Below are 25213 nucleotides of genomic sequence, written 5' to 3'. Positions count from 1 at the left end.
GCTCTCATCTGCAATCATGAGGGCTAGAAGCTTCCCCCCCTCCTTTTTTTTTTTTTTTTTAAATGAAAACCTGAGGTTTTCATTAAACTATTGGTCTGCCAGAGCTGGTGCTCAAACCTCACCAGATGTGGGATAACCTCACAAGTGTTGGCCATGCTGACATTTGGAGGAAATGACTAGAGCTTTTGGAACAAAACTTCAATGCAATGTAGTTTACAGAAGCTGGGAGTTGGATCTATTCTGCCTCCACTCAGGGGTCACACAAAACCACCTTGCCCCTTATTTTGGTTCTGTGCCAAGCACAGCTCAAGAAGATTTGGTATGGCCTCCTGTTTTCTGACCCGAGAGGGGGCCAAACAGAAGAAAAGTCACAGTGTAGGCAATTGGATAAATACATTGTAACTGTGGGACCCCCAGCAAAGGGTGCAAGGGGCAGAATGATCCCCAGCTGGTGAGCACTGAGAAAACTTGAACAAGCAGACTGTTCATCATGGGGACCCTACCTTAGAGAAGTTTTAGGGAAATGCTTCACACAAATTAAAATCAATGGGGCTCAAGAATTGGTAATACACCTAAATGCATACCCACTAGTAATAGTTAATGCATGTGCTGCCTGTCTTCAAGCCAGTCTCCTTTGCTGGTATGTAAAGCCCTCTTTGGGCATTCTCGGCCACCGCACAGGGAAATGTGTTGGCACGTACATGTAGAAATGAGAATCTTCCATCCTTCTGTCCTCTCTACCTGTGTTTGTGATACTGCTATTTGACCTCACTCCCCTGCCCCCTGTACTAAACATAGTAGCCCTTATAGTTCCACATTGAAGATCGTCCAAACCTGCATGATTCCCCTGTGTGGAGCTGGCAGAGTTACCTCTAAAAATAATATCCATTGTGAATGTAGCTTTTCTTTCAGTTTGTAGCTCATTCATGAATGGATCCTGACTTTTGTGAACATATTTGGCATGCACTGAATAGTAGTCTAAAGCAACAATCATTAACCTATGGGTGGCCAGCTAACTCTTCACTTTGACCATTAACTGTTTGCAGCAGGCCGGCACAACTCGTAAAGCAGCGAGGGCCACATGACTCCAAAGAAAACAGCTGAGGGCCGAAACCCCCCGGCCCCGCGGAAACACCCCCCTCCTCCCGGCCCAGCGGAAACACTCCACCCCAGCATCACCCAGCCCTGCAGAAACAAACCCTCCTTTCCCAGTGCCGCCCACCAAAACAGCTGTGGGCCAAAAAGGAAGGTTGGGGGTGGGGAGGTGATACTTTGATTTTAAATCAACCAGGGGCTCCCAGCTGAAGAGCTGGCTGGGAGCCCGCAGGGTCAAATTAAAGGGCCCAGGGCTTCGGCGGCTGCGGGAACCCGGAGCTTTGTGGGGCTGGGACAAGGATTTAAAGGGCCCAGAGCTCCTGCTGCTGAGGGGAGCCTGAGCCCTTTAAATCCCAGCCCCAGCGCATCCGCTGGAGCCGCCGCTGGGATTCAAAAGGCTCTGGGCTGCCCGTGGCGGCAGGGAGCCCTTTAAATCTCAGCCACAGCCGAGAATCTCTGCGGGCAGCTCAGAGCCGTTTGAATCCCGGCCGTGGCTGGGATTCAAACGGCTCTGGGCTCCCTATGGCTGTGGGGAGCCAGATCCTTTGAATCCCGTCTGCAGCTGGCAGGGCCAGCTTTAGGAAGTGCGGGGCCCAATTTGAATATTTTCGGCAGGGCCCCAGCAGGGATGACTGAAAGAAAAAAAAAAGTGGGAAAAAAAGCCTTTCATTTCTTAGCAACCGGTTCCTTATAAAAAGTTCTACCACAGTATGTATTTTTTGTACCAATAGGGTTATCATACATCCGTATTTTCCTCCTGGATAGCGATTTAAGATCCGAAAAGCCTGACATGTCCGGGAAAGTACAGATGTATGTTAACCCTACCTAAAGTTCTTTTTTTAAAAAGATGTGTCTGAACTAGAAATGAGCTCCACCACTCCCTGAGGGTGTGCTAGGGTGCACATGTGTGGGTCCCAGCTGCTCCCTGCCCACCTCATTGAAGCAGGTGTGCAGGGTTACTTCCCTGGGAACTACAGGGCACCAGTGGACATGGGGCTGGCTGGAGGTGGGGGGGAGGTGGCTGGAGGTAGGGTCTGGCTGCAGACTGGGCAAGGGATGTGGGGCAGGCTGGAGACGGTGTGTGGGATGGGCTGGCTGGCTTCAGGCAGGGCCACGGGGGGGTGTGGCATGGGTTGGCAGGGCTGGAGTCAAAGGAGTGCAGGACTGGCTGGCTTCAGGCAGCGGGGTGTGGCAGGGGTTGGCTGGAGACAGGGAAGGGGGTACATGGCTGGCTGGAGACAGGAGTTGGTGCAGGGCTGAAGGCAAGGTGGGGTGCGGGGCTGGCTGTGGGCAGCGGGTGCAGGGCTGGCTGTGGGCAGTGGGTGCAGGGCTGGCTGCAGACAGGAACTGGTGCAGGCAGGGCAGGAGGTGCGGCAGGGGTTGGCTGCAGGCAACTGGTGCAAGTACAGGGGGTACAGCCCATCCTGTATGGTGAGTGCCTCCTCCTCCTGCCGCCCCCACCGGGGTAGCAGTTGCAGCCCGTGGCTCAGGAGCTATTTAAAGGGCCTGGGGCTCCCCTGCTTCCACTGCCCCAGCCCTATAAATAGCTGCAGGAGCCCTGGCAAAGTGGTGGGAGCTCCAGGGGCTATTTAAAGGACCAGGGCAGCAAAGGCATCTGGAGACACCCCCCCCCCACTACCCCAGGGCTCTGGAGGCTATTTAAAGGGCCCAGGGCTCGCCTTCTTCTACCGCCCCGGCCCTTTAAATAGCCACGGGAACCCTGGGGAAGTGGTGGGGCTCCGGTGGCTATTTAAAGGGCCAGTGCGGTAGAAGCTATGGGAACCCCAGACTTTTTAAATAGCCTCTAGAGCCCCACAGCCCTACCCCAGGTCTCCAGCAGTGGTGCTCTGGTGGCAATTTAAAGGGCCTGGGAGCCACAGGCCTTTTAAATTGCCCCCCTGGGGAAGCTGGGCCACCCCGCTACAGCGCACAGGCTTTTGCTGGTACACCATACTGGGGCTTGGGCATGTGGCCCTCTTAGGGGCGGGCTGATTCAGGGGAATTGGTTGATTTGGCCTAAAGCCCGCCCTGGTGGCTGAGATTTAAAGGGCTCTGGGCTCTCTGCGGCTGCGGGCAGCCCAGAGCCCTTTGAATCCCGGCTGCAGCTGAGATTTAAAGAGCTCTGAGCTCGTGGCCACGAGCAGCCCAGAGCCCTATGAATCCCGGCCATGGCTGAGATTTAAATGGCTCTGGGCTCCCCGCCACTGTGGGCAGTGCAGAGCCTTTTGAATCCCAGCTGCGGCTGAGATTTAAAGGTATCTGGGCTCCCCACTGCTGTGGGCAGCCCAGAGCCTTTTGAATCCAGCCGTGGGCCACACAGTGAGCATCTGCGGGCCGCATGTTGTGCAGGCCTGGTTTGCAGTATGAATTCATCTGCTGAAATTTCTTAAACTAGGAAACAACAACAAAGAGTGAATAATTTACTTCTGGTACAAACCTTTGGATGAATAATGATTTGTGCTCAAACTCCTGGAACTTTCAGGATTCAGCAACATATTTTTGCGACTACCTTGTGGTTGTATACATAGTCTTAAATACAGAATCAAATGAAGCCATGAATAATAGTGACCTGGACCCAAGGCTTTCATTCATGAATTTGCTTTTTACATTTTTCAACCAGTTCTGCCTTTGTCTCTGAATATCATCTGACTGCTCTCCTGGGCATGCCATTTTCAGCCTAATCAGGTGAAGAACCAGGGCTTCTGAACTTTTAGTCAGGGTCAGGTTTACAGGCAAGTAGTATTGCCCATGTTATATGTCAGAGCTGAGGGTCTCCAAAAGAGACATCAGCCTGAACTATATGGGAAAATATGTGACATTACTAACTTGGGCTAGAGGGGTTCTAGTAAATGTACTAGTCCACAGCTATTTACAAGAACGATGTAAAGCTTCAATAGTTTCCTCTCAAACAGAGTTTTGTGAACTCAGCGCCATGCAAGCGTACTGACTATGGTGTATGTTTTGAATGAGGCATCTCTGAACTTAAAACCACATTTGCTGTCTGTGGCTGTGTTTAAGAGAAATATGTGAGCTGCAAATCCAGATCTTTATCCAAATTTTCCCCAAGCTTAGGAATACTTTTACTGATGTAAAATGATTTGTTTTGTAAAAGGCCAGATTCTGATAGCTTTATTCATGTTAACTAGACTAGAATGGTTGGACTAGAATCATCTGGTGGTCCCTCCTGACCTGAAACTCCTGATATTCTACATCTAGCTTCATTAGTCAATAGAACAGTTCAGTTAGTGTTACTGATTGGGTAAGGGTCTCAATCTCTGGCCCAAAGTAATATTGCAATAATTCATTATAATCATTGCACTAAAATGTTACAAGAGATGGTAAAGAAGGGACAAGGGGATCCATCTCTAGTAGGTAAGTGTTACAATATGAAACCATTTTGACTATAGAGTGTTGCAAACTTTTTGTATCACCAAATTAATCAACAGACTAGGACAATGAGAACTCTTTCAAAACTTGTATTTATTGTTAACAGTTGAGAAGTTTCTGAAGAATCTGTAGTTCATAAAACATTGAGTTGTTTTTTTAAAGCAGCATTCTAAGCCATGTGTCAGCGTTGGGGGTGGGGGAGACAGGGAAAAGGACAGGAAGCAAAGTATAGGAGAAGTTGCACAGATGAATTTTCATCTCTCTCCTTTGGTGACCTGGGTAGAAGGAGAAACAAAGGAAGATTTGGTAAAACTAAAATGTACATCTAAACTACCAATAATTGTATATGACAGACTAGGTGGGTGAGGTAATATTTTCTTGGACCAACTTCTGTTGGTGAGAGAGACAAGGCTTTGAGCTTAGAGCTCTTCTTTTCCCAAATCTGAAGACCTAAGTAAGCTCAAAAGCTTACCTCTCTCACCAGAGATGTCAGTCCAATAAAAGATATTACTTCACACACCTTGTCTCTCTAATATCCTGGACCAACACAGCTACAACAACATTGCACACAAGAATTCTGTCTGATAACCAAAGGTGACACCATCCATTTGTGAAAGTACATGTGTGGTAGTTAAGAGTTCTGTTCACATCATCTGCTTGGTGTGTTTGTTTGGTTTTGTGTTTTTTTTTTTTTGTTTGTTTGTTTTTTTGGCGGGGGGTTAAGGATACAGTTTAAGACTGCAGGATCAGAGCCTCTGTACTCAGAATTATTCACATGCTTAAATTTCACACACTATGACTTGAATGGTACAGAATCAAGCACAATCAGAGTTTTCCATTAACTTGAATGTGAGCAGGATCTTGCCCTATGAAATCATTTGGGATTGCTCACATCACAAAGTTAAGCATGTGAGTAACTCATTGTAGGATTGGGACCATAATGCTTCTCTTTGTTGTAAGTCAGACTTCCATTGTCAGCTCAGCATAGGGATGTCCTTAGTTCAGCTACATCTGTGCCAGAAGACCAAGTTAAAGCACAGAGCTCCCCACCTCAGTTAGAACACAAATAAAACTTGTGTGGACATGATCAAGGCTCTATCTCCAGTCATGGAACAGGGTTACGATACAATCTGCATTTAGCCATGTTGTAAAGGGATCAGTAAAGAATCATACTGTAACTATATATGTAGTCGGACAGGTCTACCATGTTTCTAATAACTCTATGGATCATGTTACCATAATATCTGAACACCTTACAAATATTAATTTATCCTTCTAACACCTCAGTGAGGTACCATAAGAACCTTTCCCATTTTGCAGGTGAAGAACTAAGGTAAGGAGACACTGCCCTCAATTTGGGAATAAAAACTGGATTTCCAATTCCTAAATCCCAGTTCGGTGCCTTAACCCCCAGGACCATCCGTTCTCTCTTGCCTTGACCAATATTCAGTCTTGATGATGGTTGTATGGCTATCGCAACTAACCTATCTGGGATGATTTAGAGGTCCAAATATAAGCTAGAATCATGATTGAGATTTACAGTTTGAGTTTTTCAAAAGAGCCTATGGAAGTTAGGCACCCATCTCCTTGGGTTCCTTTGAAAAATCTCAGCCTTGATCTTTGCCCTAGTCTAAAGGGTGAAATGTATGAAAATTACTATGAGGGATTCTTTGTCAGTGTGTGTCATTTAGGAAAAGAACGCTAGAATTTCAGCAGAACGTTGATTATTCTTTGGATTGGGCTAGCCAAAGTTAGTGAGATATTCAGTGCTGCTGCTGATAAAGGAGTAATTGGGAAACCGCTTCTGAATTTGGAAGAAAAATTTGGCACATGCTCTATAAGAGCAAAGACCACATACATAAGGGGCCAGAACCACCTTTTTTGTTCTGTGTTTATACAGGACCCTAGAACAAGGGGATACTGGTCCATTAGTAGGGCTCCTAGGTACCATGGTAACACAAATAACAAGGAAGAAATCTAACATTAAATTATGAGCATATTTGTTCTGAGCAGTTAAATGCACAGAGCTCCCAATATATAAATTTTGCTGTTACCTGAAATGCTTTAGACTCCGACAATTCCTAAAGTGACTTTAATTTCAGCTATCAGTTTTGCATCCTGGAAAAAGATTACAAATATTTACAAGAGAGAATCAAAGAAAGGAAATTGCATAGTATTTGAGCAGGAAGCTTCTATGAGCTAAATTCTGTGGTCTGTTACACAGGAGGTTTGAGGAGATGATTTTAATGGTCCTGTTACTGGATGGCTTGTCCTGAAGGACTGGAAGACCTGTGTCCAGCTGGCCCTAATTATTAAGCAGCTATGCCTGGGAGAGGCTAGTTACAGGAGTTCTTACTTTATTCTGCAAACTCAAAGTGATAAAACATGTTTATATAGAAATTTATTTCCAAAAGATTAATATCTTGTCTGCATGTAATATGTCCATGCATTTTTAATGTACACACTTATGTGGTATCTGAGTAATGAATAAAAAATAAAATGCATAATTAGTCTAAAATACTCCAATTCTATATTAGTTATATGCTCAAATGAACATATTAAATTTATGGATAATAGAAGTAGCATTAATGATGATTTATTATTAAAATTGGATGGGGAAGCATTTTAAAAGGAGGGTATGTGTCATGAGAGCCAACTGAGTAATTCAAAATAAGAATATTTGACAAATTTTAGTATTTTCTCTGAGTTGTCTGTGAGTCTTAAATTATTTTTCCAATTTCTATGAATAATTCTTAGGTCACTCTCAAGTAGCTTTTTCCAAATATTTGATTTTTGAATTTTGAAATCTGAATTGTTTTGACTGGACACAAGTCACATTGCACACTTTTGTCTCCTGACTGGATAAGCATAAATTGCTTTCTGACACTGTTATCCAATATTTGCTTAAAATTAAGTCTCTGATTGTCAGCCTGAATATTCAGCAAAAGCAAAAGGAGTTAGAGGGCTTAGTCAAAGTAAACTAGTTTATAAGTTGGAATGAATGTCCACAGAACATAATTTGCCCAGCTCTTCCTCTATCCATGTTGTTCAGACCTCTCTGCGATTATACAGATGCAATTTTCATTTGTAATCCTTAAAGCTCCTATTTTGGATGTCCTAGAATCTTTAGCACAAATGACAAATATTGGAGGAAAGCTCAAGCAGATTTAAACATACCTTTTAGATTAAATAAATTATCTATGCATGTATGCACGCACACACACACACCCTGTATCTATATATATTACTGTAGAATGCATCATCTAGGCAAAATTATGGCTTCTTCATACACAGAGCCATTCTAGGTTGCTGAACATTTGATTAAGATGTGTATATACTGACATTCTCCATGCATGCCTTTAATCAAGAATATACTCTCGATACATGAAAACACTGAGATACCTCTACCACGAAGCATGCCTCACGTAGTCCGGCTTTGCAGCACTTTTGTACTATGCCAGTTAAATCTGTAAAGATTTTCTGTAGCTGTTCATCTGTTATAGTGATCTTTAGTTTAATGAGGTTGACAAGAAATCTGAAACAAACACAAAATGCAGCAAAGTAAAATTAATACTAGTTATTGTGGCTTGAGTTACCAATTTGTAATATCACATTTCCCTGATTCTTGTGCAGATCCAGGGCCTGTTTGTGGCTTTACAATATGCTGCATTGGGCCTGATCTGATGCCCAGTGATGTTTGTGGGAGGTTTTTCCATTGATTCCAATGGACTTTGGAACAAGCCTAAGTGCAGAATATAATACAGAGGAAACTTTTAAATAACCACCACCCGTGCTTCCGCCACTTCACCTACAGCTCCAGCCTCACAACACTGTGTGTCCACTGCTCCTACACCACCTTCACACCTTTTGCAACATTGGCCCTATGTCTGGAACAGACTTCTTGCACAGATTGGCAAAAAGCCATCATCAAAGTCCCTCTTTAAGACCCAACTCTGCTAGGATGCCTATGGGAAACTGGCCAACTTAGACATTTTTAGTACTCGGAGAAAATAACACCTTGCTTAGCATAGCACAGCTATGTATTGGTTCATGCTGAATAACCATGGCATCTTATTGATGTTATCACTGGCCTAAAGTCGCTCTCACATGCAGCTGGATCCTAAAACAAACAATTCTTCCTCTTTAAAAAAACAAAAACAAAAAAAAACTAAGCTACATGAGTTGAGAGTGAAGTGAATTAACTGTACTATTGGAAATTATTGCTCAACGTTTCAGTGCAATGGGTCAGATCCTCAGGTGGGTTTTAGTCAGTTGACTTATACCAGCTGAGGATTTGGTGTAGAACTGAATGTCTGCAATTGTGAAACTAGTAGCTGCAAAGGCCTGGCTAGGTAGAAAATTCATCGCATTAGTAAATGATGTGTTGTTGACTCACTGGTAAGGCTACCATAGTGCTATTGTAGTAAATGATTCCTCACTGTATATGGAAAATGGTAGAGACAAGTTATGGTGGAGGTAATCTCTTTTATTGGACCAACTTCTGTTGGTGAGAGACAAGCTTTGGAATCACACAGAGCTCTTCTTTAGGACTGGAAAAGGTACTCCCAGCATCATACAAAATGCATGTTGGAACAGATTGTTTAGAAATGAGCAGTTACAATATGTGCAAGGAACCATTCAAGGTAGAGTGGCCCATCAACACTTAGCAATCATAGGACAAAAAGAGGGGGTTAGCAGGTTACAGATTGTTGTAATCAGTGTCTCTGACCAGTCCATCATTTTTAGTGTCTAGCAGAGTGATGAATTGAAGCTCCCACGCTCGTCTTTTGAAGGTGTTGTGCAGGTTTCCTTTGAGGCTGAGGACTGAGCGGTCATGTATGGAGTGATTGCTTTGTGAAAAGTGTTCACCCACAGGTGATAAGGTGTGAGTTATCATTTTCTTGTGCAGTTTGTTTTGAGAGTGTAGTGACTGTCTGGTTTCACCCACCTTATGTTTTGCTGTGACTCTGGGAGTACCTTTCCCACACCTCTGTGTAGCCCAAAAGCTGGTTTTTCTCACTAATAGAAGTTGGTCCTATTAAAAAAAAAGAGAGTACCTCACCCACTGTCTCTCTAATATCCTGGGACCAACATGGCTACAACTATACTGAATATGGAAAATTAGAGCTTAATCCTAAAATCTGCTGTGAATTAGCAAACAGATCTTACGTTAGCTGTTTTATTTGCTGTGTTTCAGCAGGAGCAGTGCACAAATCTTCATGGAAGGTGAACAGTTCAGGGGTGAATTGAAGAGGCTTGTAGCTTTCATCAGCTCCCAGCTTGGTGAAACATGGTATCCTTTCAGCATATGAGTCATCACAGCAGTGTGTGACTTTTTCATTGATAGGTGTAGCCTCCTGTCTCAGGCACATATTCTGAATCACCAAGCTCAGCTGAACAAAGAGGGAGAGCAGTAAAACAAGGTTCATAGCGCTCTTAGCTTTAATGCTAATAAAAGCAGTACATGTTCCTAATGTCACAATAGTCCAGGCGGGGTGCTGGCAGCTCTCACTTGTTAAGCAGAGCTCCCATGAAAACATTCAATCATTCTGGAACTTCTCAGACTTAGCAAGTGATTGTCCCAGCCAAAAGTTGCCCCTTCTAAAGAATTTTATTCAGGCCTTCAACATTTCGTATAATCAGTAACCAGGAAAGGATTTATAACTGGCATTTCTGAACCTAGCTGTGAAGGCAGCCATCTTCCAGAAAAGTGGCGTAATTTCTTATGCTCTAAAATGTCAGTGGAGTCTTCTTCTGCAGACTGTTAAACAAGTAATAAAGCTGACTGGAAATGCCTTCATGGTCTCTCCCATTGGGTACTCTTTGTTAGTTTCACAAATGGCATCCCTTCCTAGCAAGATGAGGCCACTGCCAGATCAAGACCCTTGTTCAGAAATGCCTAAATCTTTAAACTGCCTTCAGATAAAACCTATTTCACCATGTCTTCACGGTAGCCAGCATTTGGGGAGCTTATCTCCATTGCAAATGGGGCAGATTTACACCTATGCATTTAGAAGCCTAAAGTTAGGCTTATATAATATGTCAATGTCTCCATTAGAGAGCATACTGTGTATTTCTTCCTTAATAGGATGTTGAACCTTTGAGAACAAAATTGCTACTCTCTCTGCATTTGGGCAGAATACCTAGAGTTGTAAAGGTGCAGTGCACAGAAAACACATCAAAAAGAAAGCTAGAGTAAAGAAAGAAATATACTCACATGTCTTTCTGAACAAGGTATGCGTCTAGATTCTGCTTCCTGGCAGCACTTGCTACCAACAGCTGCCATTTTCTTTGCGATTTCAATCAGTGTTTGAGGTGACACCTGAGGCATTTTCCTGGTGTAGCGGATAAGGATACTGAAATAAAAAATATTCTAGATTGTTCAACTCTGAAGAAAATCTTTAAATAAAGCACTGTTCAATGAAGTACAAATAGCTCTGTCCAAAGCTGAACTAACTTTTTGCATTCTTAGCTGTAGTAACAAAAGCAACAATGAGTCTACCATTATGTGCACTGTGGAAGCCTACATTGCTGTTCATACCGTAACTTCTAAATACTCTTCTTAATTGGAACAATGGCATTGTCTGCACTGCTAGCTGAAAAAACGCTAATGGTTAAATTGTACCCTTGTCTTATTCATTTGGGTCTGGAGAATTTCACCTTTACACAATCCTGAACATTCACTGTATAAACATGGAACCACTCCAAAACAAAGAAACATACGCTTTTAGGAAGTCACTTTCTCCCAAGCGGGCATGGAGATCACAGTTAGTTTTTACTATTTCCTGAGTCTCTTGGATGAAACTCCTGAGTTTCTCTTCCTGCAAGTAAATACAATCATTATTAGAGGCAGGTTATCTATCTATAAGGTTCTCATTAGAGCATACACCCAACTCACAAAGAAACTCCTATCTATCCTGTTTAGGCCCTTTCTATTCATAAATATTCTATTATTTCTGAGGTACGCCTATGGCCTTCATCACTATCATCTGAGACCCTTTCAATCATAAAGGTAGTTGTCCTCACAACACACCTGAGCGATAGGAAAATATTCTCAATATACAGATGGGAAACTGAATCACAGGCAGCCTAAGTGACTTGCCCAAGGGCATGCACCAAGTCTGTGGCAGACTAGGGAACTGAATCTGATATCCTGAGTCACAGACTACTACCCTAACCACTCTATCATCCTTCCTCTTGAGAATGACCTTTGACTTGTAGGAATTGGTTCATTATTCAGAATTATTTCATGATGCCCATAACTCCTAGTATGAATGTTCATTTAGACAGTATACATCATACGTCCTCTGTCAATGAACATTCTTGTGAAAATATTTTTGCTCACACAGACATCTGTGAAAAGTGAACAAAAGGTTCATAAATGCTATAGAAGCAAATTGGTGGGTTTTAAATGGAAAAAGTGTTTGTGCACCACTTTAGTTTGAATGCAGTTTTGTCTGGGTTTGTAAAATCAGTGCCACAGATTTTAAGAATCAAAGAGAATATTGTAACCATTTATTTTGATGTCCTGCCTATCACAAGTATAAAGTTTTACCCAGTAATTCCTGCACTGAGTACAACAACTTGTGGCTGAACTAGAGCATCTTAAACATCCAATCTTGTTTAAAAGGCTTCAAGTAATTAGCAATCTATTACCCAACAACGTAAATTCTTCCAATAGCTAATTCTCACTGCAAAAATTGCAACTTCTTTTCAGTTTAAATTTGTATAGTTCATCTTCCAGCAATTGACTCTAGTAGCACTATAAAATGAGCTTATGCAAGTTGTCACCTTCTAACAAATCCACTTGCATTCTGTCTAGTTAGACTGTCTGACTGAATAGTAAGCTCTTTGGGAGAGAGACTATTTATATACATTTGCACAAGGCCTAGTATAGTGTGGCCCTGATCCTCACTGGGACCGCTGCCATTGCTGACATTAGTTCTATTTTGTTAGCATAGGATTTTGAAAGTAGATTCAAATCCATCCATTGATGGGGCAAGGGGGAGAGGAAACGCTTAGACTTGCTACATACAAGATGTCCGGAGTTTTGTTTTAATTTTTTTCTCTTTATTAAACCTATTTAGTGCTAATAAGTTACAGGGCTTTTAAATTTTTGGAGATTGTTCAATGGATAAAAAGAGAGCAACAAAATTGGTGGCAACATATGCTGTTCCACTAACTTGCCTTAACCCTCAATTTGAAGGACCGTTTCTGGAATGACAGAACTGTCCATTCTCCATGTTCGCTGAATCTTTAGCTCCTCTGCAGAAGTTAACATATAAGATGTCTCTATGTGGTTGCTTTTTTGATGTGCATATATGTCCATTAGAGCTTAACTTAATGATCTCAGTCATTTTACATTGGCTCGGGGTGCCTTATAGAGTTACTCTCGTTCGTTCATTCATTCATTCCAGGAAATCATAGGTACTTGTCATGAATGACAAACACAGAAATGCTACGTCATCTATGTATGTAAATGCCAACTAATTCCCTTTTTTAATCCCCAGTAAATCCCTAGCCATCAGAATCCCATCCAAATCTCATTGGTCACCATCAATTCATGAGAGTTCATCAAAACATTCTAATGTTTTCCTGTTATGTGTGATTGAACAGTAGAACTTACTGCGTGACTGTAACATTCAGAAGAATTCTCTGTTTTGCAGCATACTTCCAGGAGGGATTTGTATCCCTTAGTGATCCGCAAAAGCATCTGAGGAGAGAACTCGGGATGCCTTCTCGAATATTCATAAAGAAATCTGTAACATGAAAACTGCCAGCATTAGAGTTTTAAGAATATAATAGCCTCTAACAAGTAACATGGTTACATGCTTGTCATGGGTACAACTTTTTCCAGTTTGGCTACAGTTCTTCTGTGCATGGGTAGTGGAGCAGCAGCCTGACTAATAGAGTACAGTTTTTGGCGCTATAAGAACAGTCTGTCAACATGACTGCTGATGGCAGAGCTGCAGCCCAGAGCCAAAAAAAAGTTTTAAATTAGGTATTGCAGATAAAGTACATGGAACTCCTGAATGTAAAGAAACTGAAGAGGGGCACTGATGATCTGCAATTCATCTTCAGAAGGATGGTGGTAAATACGTGTCTCAAAATATGGGAATTACAATAGAGGAAAACGGATAGAATTTCAAGATGCCATAAGTGATAGGTCAGCCACTCAAAGGACCAGACAAAGGAATCTCTCCATTACATACTTGATTATAGTACTCTGCAGGAGAGCCTCACATGTAAAATGACATAGTTCAGCAAGAACACGTGACATTTGCTATACGTACTCTGCCAGGAAGACATACTGCTCTTCAGTAAAGGGTTTGCACAGATTCTTGTCCTCAACGTACTTCTCGGCTAGCGAGGGCAAGCCTTCCGGTGTGTCATCAAACTCTGCCCTAACAACACACTCACTTCTTTCCACCACTGGCTTCTCACAACAATCTTTTATTTTACTGGAGAAGATGTCTTGTTTAGAGCAGATATAGTTCACAGCCTCTACCTGCAAAAGGAATGATACTGTGTCCGTTAAAAGGCCTTTATAAGCAACTACAGTTGCTTTTCTTTTTACAGTTTTGAGGCCAAAGTCAGAGCCGGTCTTGCCAATTTGCTAAGGAAATGGAAGACTCACTTGAGAGGGGAAACAGTTTTTCAGGAGGCTATAACCAAAACTCCACTAGACTGCTTTCTACCCAGTGAAGAGCAGGCAGAGCTAATGGAGTTCCAGCTGTAGGCACTTATGTCTGCTGAAACCTGCTTGGAGCGTGGCAGGGGTGCCATGGCTCCATGGTCCAACATGCGGGGTGATGTCCCTTCCTTTGTCATTAGAAAGCTAGAGGGGGTGAACAGTCTGCTAAAGGTAGCAGAAATCATCAAGCACCTTGACACAAGGGGCTGCCACTTTACCCTTTCAACCACCTGATCTTTCTGTTTAATACAAGACATGTTAAACCCTACAGAAGAAGAAAGTCAGCCCTGTGGCACAGCTTGCCTACAGGTCTGAAAACTGCCTATCACTCTGAAATGGATGGGCATTGTAAAATAGTTATTTCACACACATTTAGGGACCAGTTCTGCAATCCTTACCCATGTGAGTTACCCCATTGAGTTTAATGGCACTACTTGAGTAAAGATTGTTTGTTTGATCCATGGAGCCTACTTTAAGAATTTGGACTAATAAATGATGCATAAATACCTCATACACAAGGAACAGCTGACTTGTTAGAATCCTCCCTACCTCTCTTTCCACTTTAATTTGAATTACAGAACTGTGTATGCATGGTGAAGACAAGAGTTTTCTGTTAAGGAATTGCTAGAACCCCCCAGAATACTGCAGGATAACAAGACATTGCTATGGCCTGCGTTCTACAGGGGCTGGTAGTATAGCTTATTAAATACAGGGCTGGGGTAGGCACAGGGTAAAAGCAAAAAGGCATCAAGCTTGGGGGCGTGGGGGAGAACAGTCAGAAGAGTTTGTGCCCACTATTGTACATGCCTCTCCAGTGCCCAGAATAGAACCCAAGATCTCCGAGTCTCCGCATTCCTCCACTGTCAGCAAATATCAATGAAACCCACTGGCAAAGTGTTCCATCTTCCGCATAGAGATTAATGACCTACTACAACTATCAGTTACTCCATAAACTCACGTGCCTGAGGTCTGTGTGGTGAACTTAAAGGTTCCAATCCAATATGACAAACAATGTTAAATATTAACATGGAAAAAATAGTATGTAAGTGTCATGTAATTAAAGACTGTATTATAATACATATGCACAAGCAGGCCAAATTAAGGTGGCACAAGCAAATTTATTTCTGGCATTTCTTAACTTTTTTGAATACTTGACTTTGCAACCTTAGTTTTCTTTTAATGTAACGGTTAGATCCAGAGCTGGTATAAATTGGCACCACTGAAGTCAGTGGAGCTAGCCCAATTTACACTAGCTGAGGATCTAGCTCTGACTTTTTAAGGGCTGAGGAGCCAACCATCCATGAGTGTGTAGGTGTATCATTTGTAAGTGAACAGAACAGGCAGTGTTCTGTTTTTTCAAATATGTCAATGCTAAGCAAAAGCAATGTAACTTACCCTGTCATCTGTACATTCTATCATGTCACCAGCACAACACTCCACATGGATATGTGTGATATCCTTTACAATTTTCTGAATCTCTGGAAATGAAGCCTTAGGAAATTTTTGGCTCATTAAACTAAGAGTACTATAAAGGGGAAAAAAATCAGAAAAATGTCTGATTTAAAGCTCTATATAAAAAATGAAATGTGCAAGTCACTACGATTTAGGTTACTCTATAAAACATGATGGATTGGTTTAAATAAAGCAATTTTAAATCATTTATTTTAATTATGACTTAAATCAGAAAACAAAAGAGCTTGAACTGAATCAGTGATTTTCATATTTTGTATTTGTACTTTTTTTAGGGTTTCCACCCTACTCCTAATGAAAGTCTCATTGGCTGGTAACTATTTAAAACATGTTGATTTGTAACCAAATATAGCATTTACATTAAACTTAGTCATCATCTGACTAACCAGGAGGATAAACTTTTATCTATACACATTTATTTAAGCATTAGCTAAATTTACGTTTATTCAGAATCTTAATTTTCACATTTTCAGTTGTTAAAAATGGTGAATGGTGCATTTCTTATTTACAAGAATCTGATTAATTTTGTACTTGTGATTTGTGTCAAGCTCTCTCTGGGTGGAAATTCATGTTCAGTTAAATGCACAAAAACAGCATTTTACCTTGTTTTTTAGTTAAATAAAACTAATGATTTTAGAAATAGTATATCTCATTCTCTCATACCTCACTTCTGCTCATGGATTGGAAGAGGAAAACAAGCTTTTCTGCTGTTTTGGGGTTTTTTAACTCTCATTGGCATCTTAACTTTAAATGACTAGTCAGTGAACTAAACTGAAAAGAATATTCTGTCTGCACCCACAGAAGAGGATTCTGCTGTAATTTCTTGGTTACATTTTTCAGCAAACTGGTTCCAAGTTCTTGCCTCATAACTCCTACCAAGTGAGTGGCTTGACTTTCTTAAAATCTTGGCAGCTGTCATGTACTGCTTAATATATATTTTATTTAATATAAATGTTTTAATAGATTATAATACATTTAGGTTTTAACATAAAATGCCATAATTTCAAATAGGATTATCTTTAAAAACTTGTATTTAATTTAAATTAAATACAACTTATTTTTTAATCATTGAATTGTATCCACCCTGCTTTAAATTACACAGGTAAGTAAATAATTGAGGTAAATATTTCATCACTGGGAGTCTTTTTAAATTGGCTGCATGTGGCTTATCTAAAATAAATGCACTAGTTTAACTTCAAGTTATTGGGCAACTTGCAGGAATTACTTGGTGTAATCTGTCTCTTCCGTTATGCAGGAAGTTAGACTAGAAGAACCTCTACTGACCTTAAAATCTGTAAATCTGCAACTGAACTACAATTCTGCTGCGGATGGAGCTCCCTTTTGCCTTCTGGAACAGGCTCTGGATTCAGGCATCAGCATTAGAAGGGGGATTGTGGGGGGCTATAGGCACTCCAAAATTTGTCCTAACCTCTCCAGCACTGCCTAGTTCCAGCTTCTGGCCTCAACTTGGGTGGGGCATCTGGTGAGGGGAGGTGGAGCTAACACTTACCTAAGGAGGAACAGGGGATGGGATGACTGAGAAGGCCAAGGCCTCAAGGGGAGGTGCAGCTCCTGCAATTTTCTGTCTAGCCCACCTCAGCCACCTCTCTTCCTCCCCCCAGGAAGAGGCTTATGCTGCCCCTGTCTGGATTGATTTATTTTTGTCATTTACAAAAGTGATTATGCAACTCCATATCTGAGCAAACAGTTTGGCGAGATGGTTAAATCTTGTCTTTAGCCCATGTGGCTAGACTTTCACTAACATTCACCGTCAATGTAAAATATATAATTCTTCCTTATTGTGTGTCAATATGCTAAAACTAACCCACAGCTCTATTATACACTGAAATCAATGGGAGCTTAGCAGAGAAGCATGATAAGAATTGGCCCATAATTGGGAAAATGCTTGCCTGGCCTAATCTTTATAATAGATTTCAGAATGGCTGTCAGTGCTAGCTCTTCCTTCTGCAAAAACCATCTCCACATTTAATATAAGGAGGAGCATCAAACTCAGCACATGTAAACAAGTTACTGATCTGTTTCTGATGGTTTTCGGTGATGTAGCTTCAGGTCTTAGGACAACCACTTGATTTTTATTATAAAATAGGGGTCAGAGACTTACTCTTTTTGGAAAGTTCCTTCTCCGAACTTCTTCAGGATTCCACAGAGGTAGGTGTTTACCTTACTCAGAAGTAAGACTTTTTCCTTTATCAAAGGGAGCTAGAGTAATCACAAGCACATTGTCAAACGAATTGATCACATTTGATGGATTAGAAAAGAAAAAGCTGGCAGTGCCAGTTTAGAAACACAAAGGGCTCTTTCCTGATTAACTAAAAGGCCAGACAAACCTAGAGTTCATTATGCAATCCTTAGCCCCAGCCCTTTACTATGTATGTGGGGGGGTGTATTATACACCCGAATTCTGCTACTCGCCTCCTCCATAAGAAGCACCTTGCTCTGCAAATAGCTCCATTGATTTGAATGGGACTACATAGCCCTATGCTCAGGGCCAGTGCAAGGATGTTTCGCACCCTAGGAGAAACTTCCACCTTGCGCCCTCCCCTGAGCCCCTGCCCTGAGGTTCCCCCCTCTCTGGCAGCTCCCCCCATCCGCCCTGAGGCACCCCCTCTCTGGCAGCTCCCCCCTTCCACCCTGAGGCACGCTCCCCCACCCCAGCTCATCCCTGCTCCGCCTCCAAGTAAGGGTGGGGGGCGGTACGCAGGGGAACTGATTGGTGCTGCAAGCCTGGGAGGCGGGAGAAGTGAAGCAGCTACGGCCTGCTCGGGGAGGAGGCAGGGCAGGGGTGAGCTGGGGCGGGGAGTTCCCCTGCATGCTGCCCCCCACCATCCTGCCCCAGCTCCCTCCGCCTAAATGCCGGCGGCAACCGGGGCGGCCGAAAATCTGGCCGCCAGTCGCTGCTGAAGAAAATGCCGCCCACAAATCCTAGCACCCTAGGCAACTGCCTAGGTGGCCTAAATGGTTGCACCAGCCCTGCCTATGCTTGTAGGACTGTGCTGCTCTCTGTGTCACCTGACCCACCACATTGAAATAACTGGGACTGAATGGTCATTGGATCTGAGTATCAGTAAAAGCAGAATTTAGTCCATAATATTCTAAAAGTAGGTTAATGGCTAGATTGTAACTTCCCCATAAACTGTATGTCAAGGGAGATACTCTGCTACTGGTTTGTACCGGTGCCAAATCATGAGAATGCATGCAGTTGAAAAGAAAGCAGAACCAAAGTCCTTACTGTTTCACATCCTGTCTGCTCAGGGCAGGAAGTACAGTGACTGCTTAACCTTGCATGCGTGGACCTAAGGTGTGTCTTACTCCCCCTTGCACACCTGTACTGCATGCTACCCCATCACAGTCTAAACCCAGGCAATAAGCATGTGATTTTTTTCCCCTAAGGAATGTATATAGCCCATATTTAGTACAGCTGAGGAATAACAATCATGGATTGACAGAATGGGTTGGAAAAGGGATAAAATTCTTGCAAAATTTTTGATGGTAAAAATATATACTTGTATCATGACATTTCAAAATAGGAAAATTTTCAACCCTCTGTAACATACTGACTCGTTCATGAGCAGACAGTTTTCTGTGAGAGGTCAGGTAGTATTTATTCAGACAAAGATCAGCTTTCACACACAAACATGCAAAAATTTGATTTCCCCCCCAACATGTTTTGCTGCATGAAGCCACCCCTTAATGAAAATTTCACAAAAAGCAAACTTTCCAGGCAATTAGATGACCCAGAGCATAACTACAACTATTTCCCCTTTTGTTTTCACACACCACTAAATTCAATGCCAGTACTCTGTGTGCATTGCTTAAACCCACCCCACAGATTAGTGTATACAGATACAAGGGATGGGGGGAAGAGAAAGAGACAGATTTTAATTTCAAGATTCCTAGAGATTCTGGGATAATTGGCAGAACAAAATTATTTGAAAAATGTTATTAAACAAGATTTGATTTTATCCTCTTACGGTTACAATTGTTCTATAAACAGAAGTGCAGTTAAGATCAGAAGGAAACTTTTTAATAGCAATATTTGGTTTTTCACGCTGAAAATATGAATACCTCTTTATCCAAGCAAATGCCAGCATTGGCCTCTTTGCAGCAGAGTTCAATTGCATGCTCAACGTCAACAGCCAGAGCAAGGATTGATGGGGCATAAAGAAATGGGTGCCGTCTTGCGACCTCATAGACCTGACTGAAAAGAAAATACAAAATAACTTGTGTTACAACCAACAACAAATAGTCTTTAATCTATACAAAGCATTTATGAAACAATTCTAGACTAAAACAAACCAGTTCTAGCTCTGGTAACTACCAACGATACATGCAGAGGCCAGGATGGAGTTCTGATCACGAAGGAAACACTCAGCTGTATTGCAGATTTTTGTGTGAACTCCTTACATTTTCAGCTGCTCAGATTTTTAACATTCTTTATTCATTTATTTATTGGGGGGGGGGCAAAACTTTCAAAATTCCCTGATTATTTTTTTAAGGGAAATAAACAAAAAATCCCTCTTAGAGGTTTTTGGGGGGAGCAAACTGCAACTCTTTGCTCTCTCTTTTTATCATTTTTCTGTCTCTCTTCAGTAACAAAGTGGGAAAAGGAACAAGTGGAGGGGGCGAGGAGAAAACCAGAAATGAAGGGGGAAAAGGTTTGCCAAAAAGCAAGATTTCAAAGAAAATTCTCAAATGAAAAATTCAATCTAGTCTAGCAACTATATTCAGTGAAAATTTTCATTAAAATTTCAAATTTTGACCAGCTCTATATTCTAAAAGTTGCATAAGTGACATAGTCTAGTGTTCACAATGTGTGTGTGCAGATGTTTCCACATGCACAGAGGCAATTTTTCTAAAATGTGCTCCTGTGTGGCAGTATAGCACAGGCAGCATGGTGCTTTTCTCCACGGCTAAAAATATCGAATATAAAATCAATGTTCTTACTGTGCCATAAACAACTCTTTGTTTTCTTGGAATGTCTTGCACATTACTTCAGGCTCGGGTCTTTGATATGGAGGAAGGAACCCTGGAACAGAATGTTTGAATGACAGGAAACACTGATTTCTTTCAGGGTCGGCTTTTCTACAGCAGTTGGCCATTTCACCGTATACTTCACCAAGCCTGTCTATTTTGCAGATCTGATCCAGGACAATAGTAGGCTGTAGGGGAAAATACATTGATTAGGGTCAGAGTTAAGGTTGCTCATGGAATGTCTGATGTAAATTTCAGTCATCTAGATTTTTATGAATTACATCTAATCTGAAAACAATTAGAATTCATGGGCCAGAATCTCACTTGGTATAAACTGACATAGCTCCATTGACTTAATTAGAGTTATGCCAATTGAGATCACCTGAAAATTTGGTCCTATATTTATATTACTTTGACCATTTTAATGTTTTATTATTGGGATAGATTCACTGGAGGTTTGACTTAGTAGGCTGTAAGACAAATCCTGCTCACCTTATGCAGGTAGCCTCACTGAAGTCAATGAGCATATGTGGGTGAATTTGGGAAGCAATTATTATTCCTTAAGTTAAATATCAATTTGGGCAGCCTTTGAGATGAAGCCATAGGATTCCTGTTAGTTGAATTACCAGTTAGAATCAGCTAGAATACAGTTCCAAACTGGCACAATAACTATAGTGCTGCCTATGAGCATATATTAATATGGCTTAGCCCAAATTGCAAAATTCAGGTCTGGTTCCAAATTTCAATGCTTTCAGAATTTAAGGGTTTTCAAATTGGGGTTGACTTGACTGCGCAAGCATCTGTGGAAATTTAATGCACTCAGGCTAAACATTTTCAAAAGTGCCTAAGGGCCAGGTTTTCAAAGTTATTTAGGTGCCTGAAGATGCTTAGAGGCACCTAACTTGCTTAGGTGCGTACTACTGGGATTTTCTAAAATGCCTAAGTAAGTTAAATACCTATATGCATTTTAGACACCTGAAAATCTGAGCAAAGACTTAAGATCCTGCATCCCATTGAAAATGAATGGAACATAGGCTCATACATTATTTAGATTTAGAAATCCCACTCTCAAAATGTAAGAGAATCAAGCGCCATGTGTCAGAATATATATACAATGGAGAGTAGCTCACTAGCAGTATCAAAACCTGAGAGTCTTAGTTTTCTGATAGCAAACCAAAATCACTTATTGGTTTTTCATTATTATAGTGCTGTATTTGCAGTGTAAACAAGGAAGAATCACAATAACAATGGACTCTTGCCTACCACTGGTTTCAAACACTCTGGGTCCTGCTCATTGGCCACACACTTGTGTGCAAGATCCACGACATTCTTCACCTGTTTAGCTATGTCGTCATAAGGGCATTTGTAGAAATACTGAGCAAATATGATCAGGACACTGAAACACAAAGCATATTTTTAAAGATGTAGATAAGGAGAAAAAAAAATCCCTGAATTGCTAGTCTTCTTCTGGATTCAGAGACATTGCTGGTATCTGTGGTAACCAGGCAGAGAACCACTGAGTGAAAGAGGCAGGCGAGAAGTTTGCTGGAGACTCAATAAAATTAGTGAGGGCCAAATGTTCCTGAGGCCTCAGTACTGGTGTACACAATTTGTATGCACAATTGTGCAAATGGCTGTGAATAAAAACTGTGCATTTAAATGTCAAACATGCCTAAACTGAGAAACCACATAATCATATTTCCCCAATCAGTATCTTTCCTTGTCCTTTCCTCTTCCTGATATATGGTTTATCTTAACACTTCTCTAGCAGGACCATGACATAGACTATAAATGCCTCAGATCACGGACTTTCTTCTGTGTGTTTCCTGGAACTTGTACCCAGCATGCTTGTAGGTGCTATAAAGTAATTATTATTGTCATTGTTAAATAATGAGATCTTCCGCTATCTCCACCATGCCTAAAAACCACCTAGGTCAAGCTGACTTGTCTCACATAAACATCCTTTTGATCTATAAATGGGCCTCCTTCAGTCATCCAGAGGGAATCACATCCACGCTAGTCGTAGGCCCTAGCAGGTCACTGAGGGACTCTGACTAAATGTTGCAAAGGGCAATGTATTGTTTCCACAAGGCCAGACGATACTGTGGCTCACCCCTGAGCATCAATTAAATGTAGGATTGTGACTGCTTCAGCAAGCAAGTTTTCTCTATGTATTATCTAACTGGACATCTAGCAGGCTAACATTTCTGTCACATTCTTTGTGTGCATTCTATTGGGTTTTTTGGACAACTAAAAATGTAAAAGGATGAGGATGATTATCACTACAGAACGTAACTCGAATGTTCACTTACACTCTTGTAAATTGCTCTTCCTTTAAATTATTGAAACGGTGGACAATCTCACTCTTGTGTTCTGAGTGGAAAAAGAAAAGAGAACAATAAAGATCATTTTTTACATTAGCTATGTATAGAATCGTGCCCTATAGGGAATATATTCTGGGCATTTGGGGTGGGATTTTCAAACGTGTTCAGCATTAACCTAACTGTTCAACTCAATGCAATTTTCCCACTGATTTCAGTGGGATCAGAGAAAGGCCAGTTCTGAGCGCTTTAGAAAACCCACCACTTGCTAACCTGAATTTCTGCTAACCCTGTATTCTCCCTCTCTCTAAGCTCATCTCATCTGGCCCATCTATTCCACTTGCCATTGGCTACCCTGGCCTCATACATTCCTAATCTACCCTGAGTAAAATATTCCCACCATTAGCATTTTTCTGATTTAGTGTTTAACTGCATACGTGTGTTCCTATTTCAAGTATAGGAAATAACTTGTATGGGTATGTCTACACTTCAGTGTAGACACTACCTATGCCTACGGGATGGGTTCTTCCATTTGCATATATAATCCACCTCCCCAAAAGGTGATAGCTCGGTCAACAGAAGAATTTTTCCATGGACCTAGTGCTGTCTACACAGCGACTTAGGTTGGAATAACTATGCCACTCAGGCATGTGGATTTTTCACACCCCTGAGCGACATAGTTATGCCAACCTAATTTTCTACTGTAGACCAGGCCTATAACTATTGGTACATGTGGACTTTCAATGACAACCACTGTACTCCTCAAACTAGAGATGAGCTGAGGACGATACATTTTGGTTTGGGGATCTGTTGGAAGGGTTTTTATTTTGCAAACTCAAAATTAAAGCTAGGTTGGGTTGGATTCTTGTTCCACTGTATGCAAATCACCATTGTCCTCGGTGAGTGGAAGTGTCATATAAAAGATTTCAGTTTGGCCTATCTGTAGTGATTATAGCTTACAATTATACAGCATTGCTCATCCCAAGGCTCTTTGTAAGGTGTGTGCATAAAGCAATTATTCATCTACCACTGCCCTATATCCATCTCTGGGGGGGAACTTGGCAGCCATTCTGTCCTAATAACACTATTCAATGATTTTTTTGAAACAGTGAAGAACAATTATGCTAACTTAAAGTAAAAGAGAGACTGTCACTAGATAAATTACTAGAGTCATTATCTGGAAGGATACTGTTTCAGGCCTACCTAAGATTATGGGATTTCTGCATTCCTTTTAAGCCTACTGAAGTAAGTGGTAATTGTTTCATTAATTTCCATTGACTTTGGATCATGCCCTTAAAGTTCAGTTATGAGGCTGCAAAATTAACTTCAACCAGTTACCAAAACAATTATAAAACACAAAGTTTGCAAAGACATCATGAAAGCAAGTAGCTAATATAGATCTTTCTTACCTGTGTCTCTAGCAGATCTTTTCAGATCTCTGGATATAGCAAAACTGAAGAGGAAAATAAAAGAAATAAATGCTAGCCACTTCATGGTTGCAGCTTATTTTGTGGGGATGAATTATTCAGGAATAGTAGAAAGACTGATGGAAAGAGCATTGATTAATATACTCTTCTCAGTCGGTGTCTGTAAAAGATTAACTGCACATTAGACACTTTCCATTTGGCCTGAAGATTACAAAATGGGAAATATCCTTGCCAAAAATGAAATTGATAAAATTATTTGCTTATGAAGTTTGTGACCTGGAACTTTTTGTTTTGAAGACCTGGTAAATTCACTAACTTTCCAACACCCAGACAGAAAAAGATCTGTGTAAATTACCTTCTCAAATGACATAAAAGGGATTAAAGGGATTTTATTAATGTGTAATTTAGCCTAATCCCATAACCATGCATATTTTTAGCTAATATTTATACAAAAGTGATCTGGACTAACGGTGTGCAGGTAATGGTTTGGCTAGCTAGGAATATTAAGTTCAGAAATTAATCCATAATTGCAACTATCTAATAAACTATTTTAAAATTAATTTTTTTTATAAAAGATGAGGTACCGGACTCATCAGGAAGCACACACCCAGATGCTTTACGCTGCTCCAATGACAGACATACACTGGACACTTAAGATGAATTTATGGTTGCTTTGCTTGAGTAGAGTAGCAGAAAGAAGTCAGAGCTGCTGGTGAATCTGATTTTCTATTTAGCTAAAGAAAAATATCACAGGTTGATGTGATACATTAGTGAGACCGAAGGTAAAGGAGGATTGAATTTCTACATTCAATTGGCCCCAGAATTCT

At 41.3% G+C, this 25213-nt stretch overlaps 1 protein-coding gene across 1 annotated transcript; it reads right to left on the bottom strand.

The window, feature by feature from the left end:
* Positions 1-4677: 4677 nt before the first annotated feature.
* Positions 4678-24453, bottom strand: LOC115652242 (serum albumin-like). The gene is made up of 15 exons (XM_030564030.1): positions 24369-24453; positions 22951-23011; positions 21902-22034; positions 20612-20826; positions 19733-19865; positions 17769-17866; positions 15572-15701; positions 13776-13990; positions 13109-13241; positions 11206-11303; positions 10700-10838; positions 9652-9875; positions 7885-8017; positions 6537-6600; positions 4678-4757 (listed from the first exon to the last, which is right to left on the bottom strand). Exons 1-14 carry the CDS (start codon positions 24451-24453, stop codon positions 6547-6549), a joined length of 1851 nt encoding a protein of 616 aa, XP_030419890.1. The 3' UTR covers positions 4678-4757; positions 6537-6546.
* Between the last annotated feature and the right edge of the window lie 760 nt (positions 24454-25213).

This window comes from Gopherus evgoodei, chromosome 5 (genome assembly GCF_007399415.2).
Source record: "Gopherus evgoodei ecotype Sinaloan lineage chromosome 5, rGopEvg1_v1.p, whole genome shotgun sequence".
NCBI lineage: Eukaryota > Metazoa > Chordata > Testudines > Testudinidae > Gopherus > Gopherus evgoodei.
This window is presented reverse-complemented; position numbering and strand designations above follow the sequence as displayed.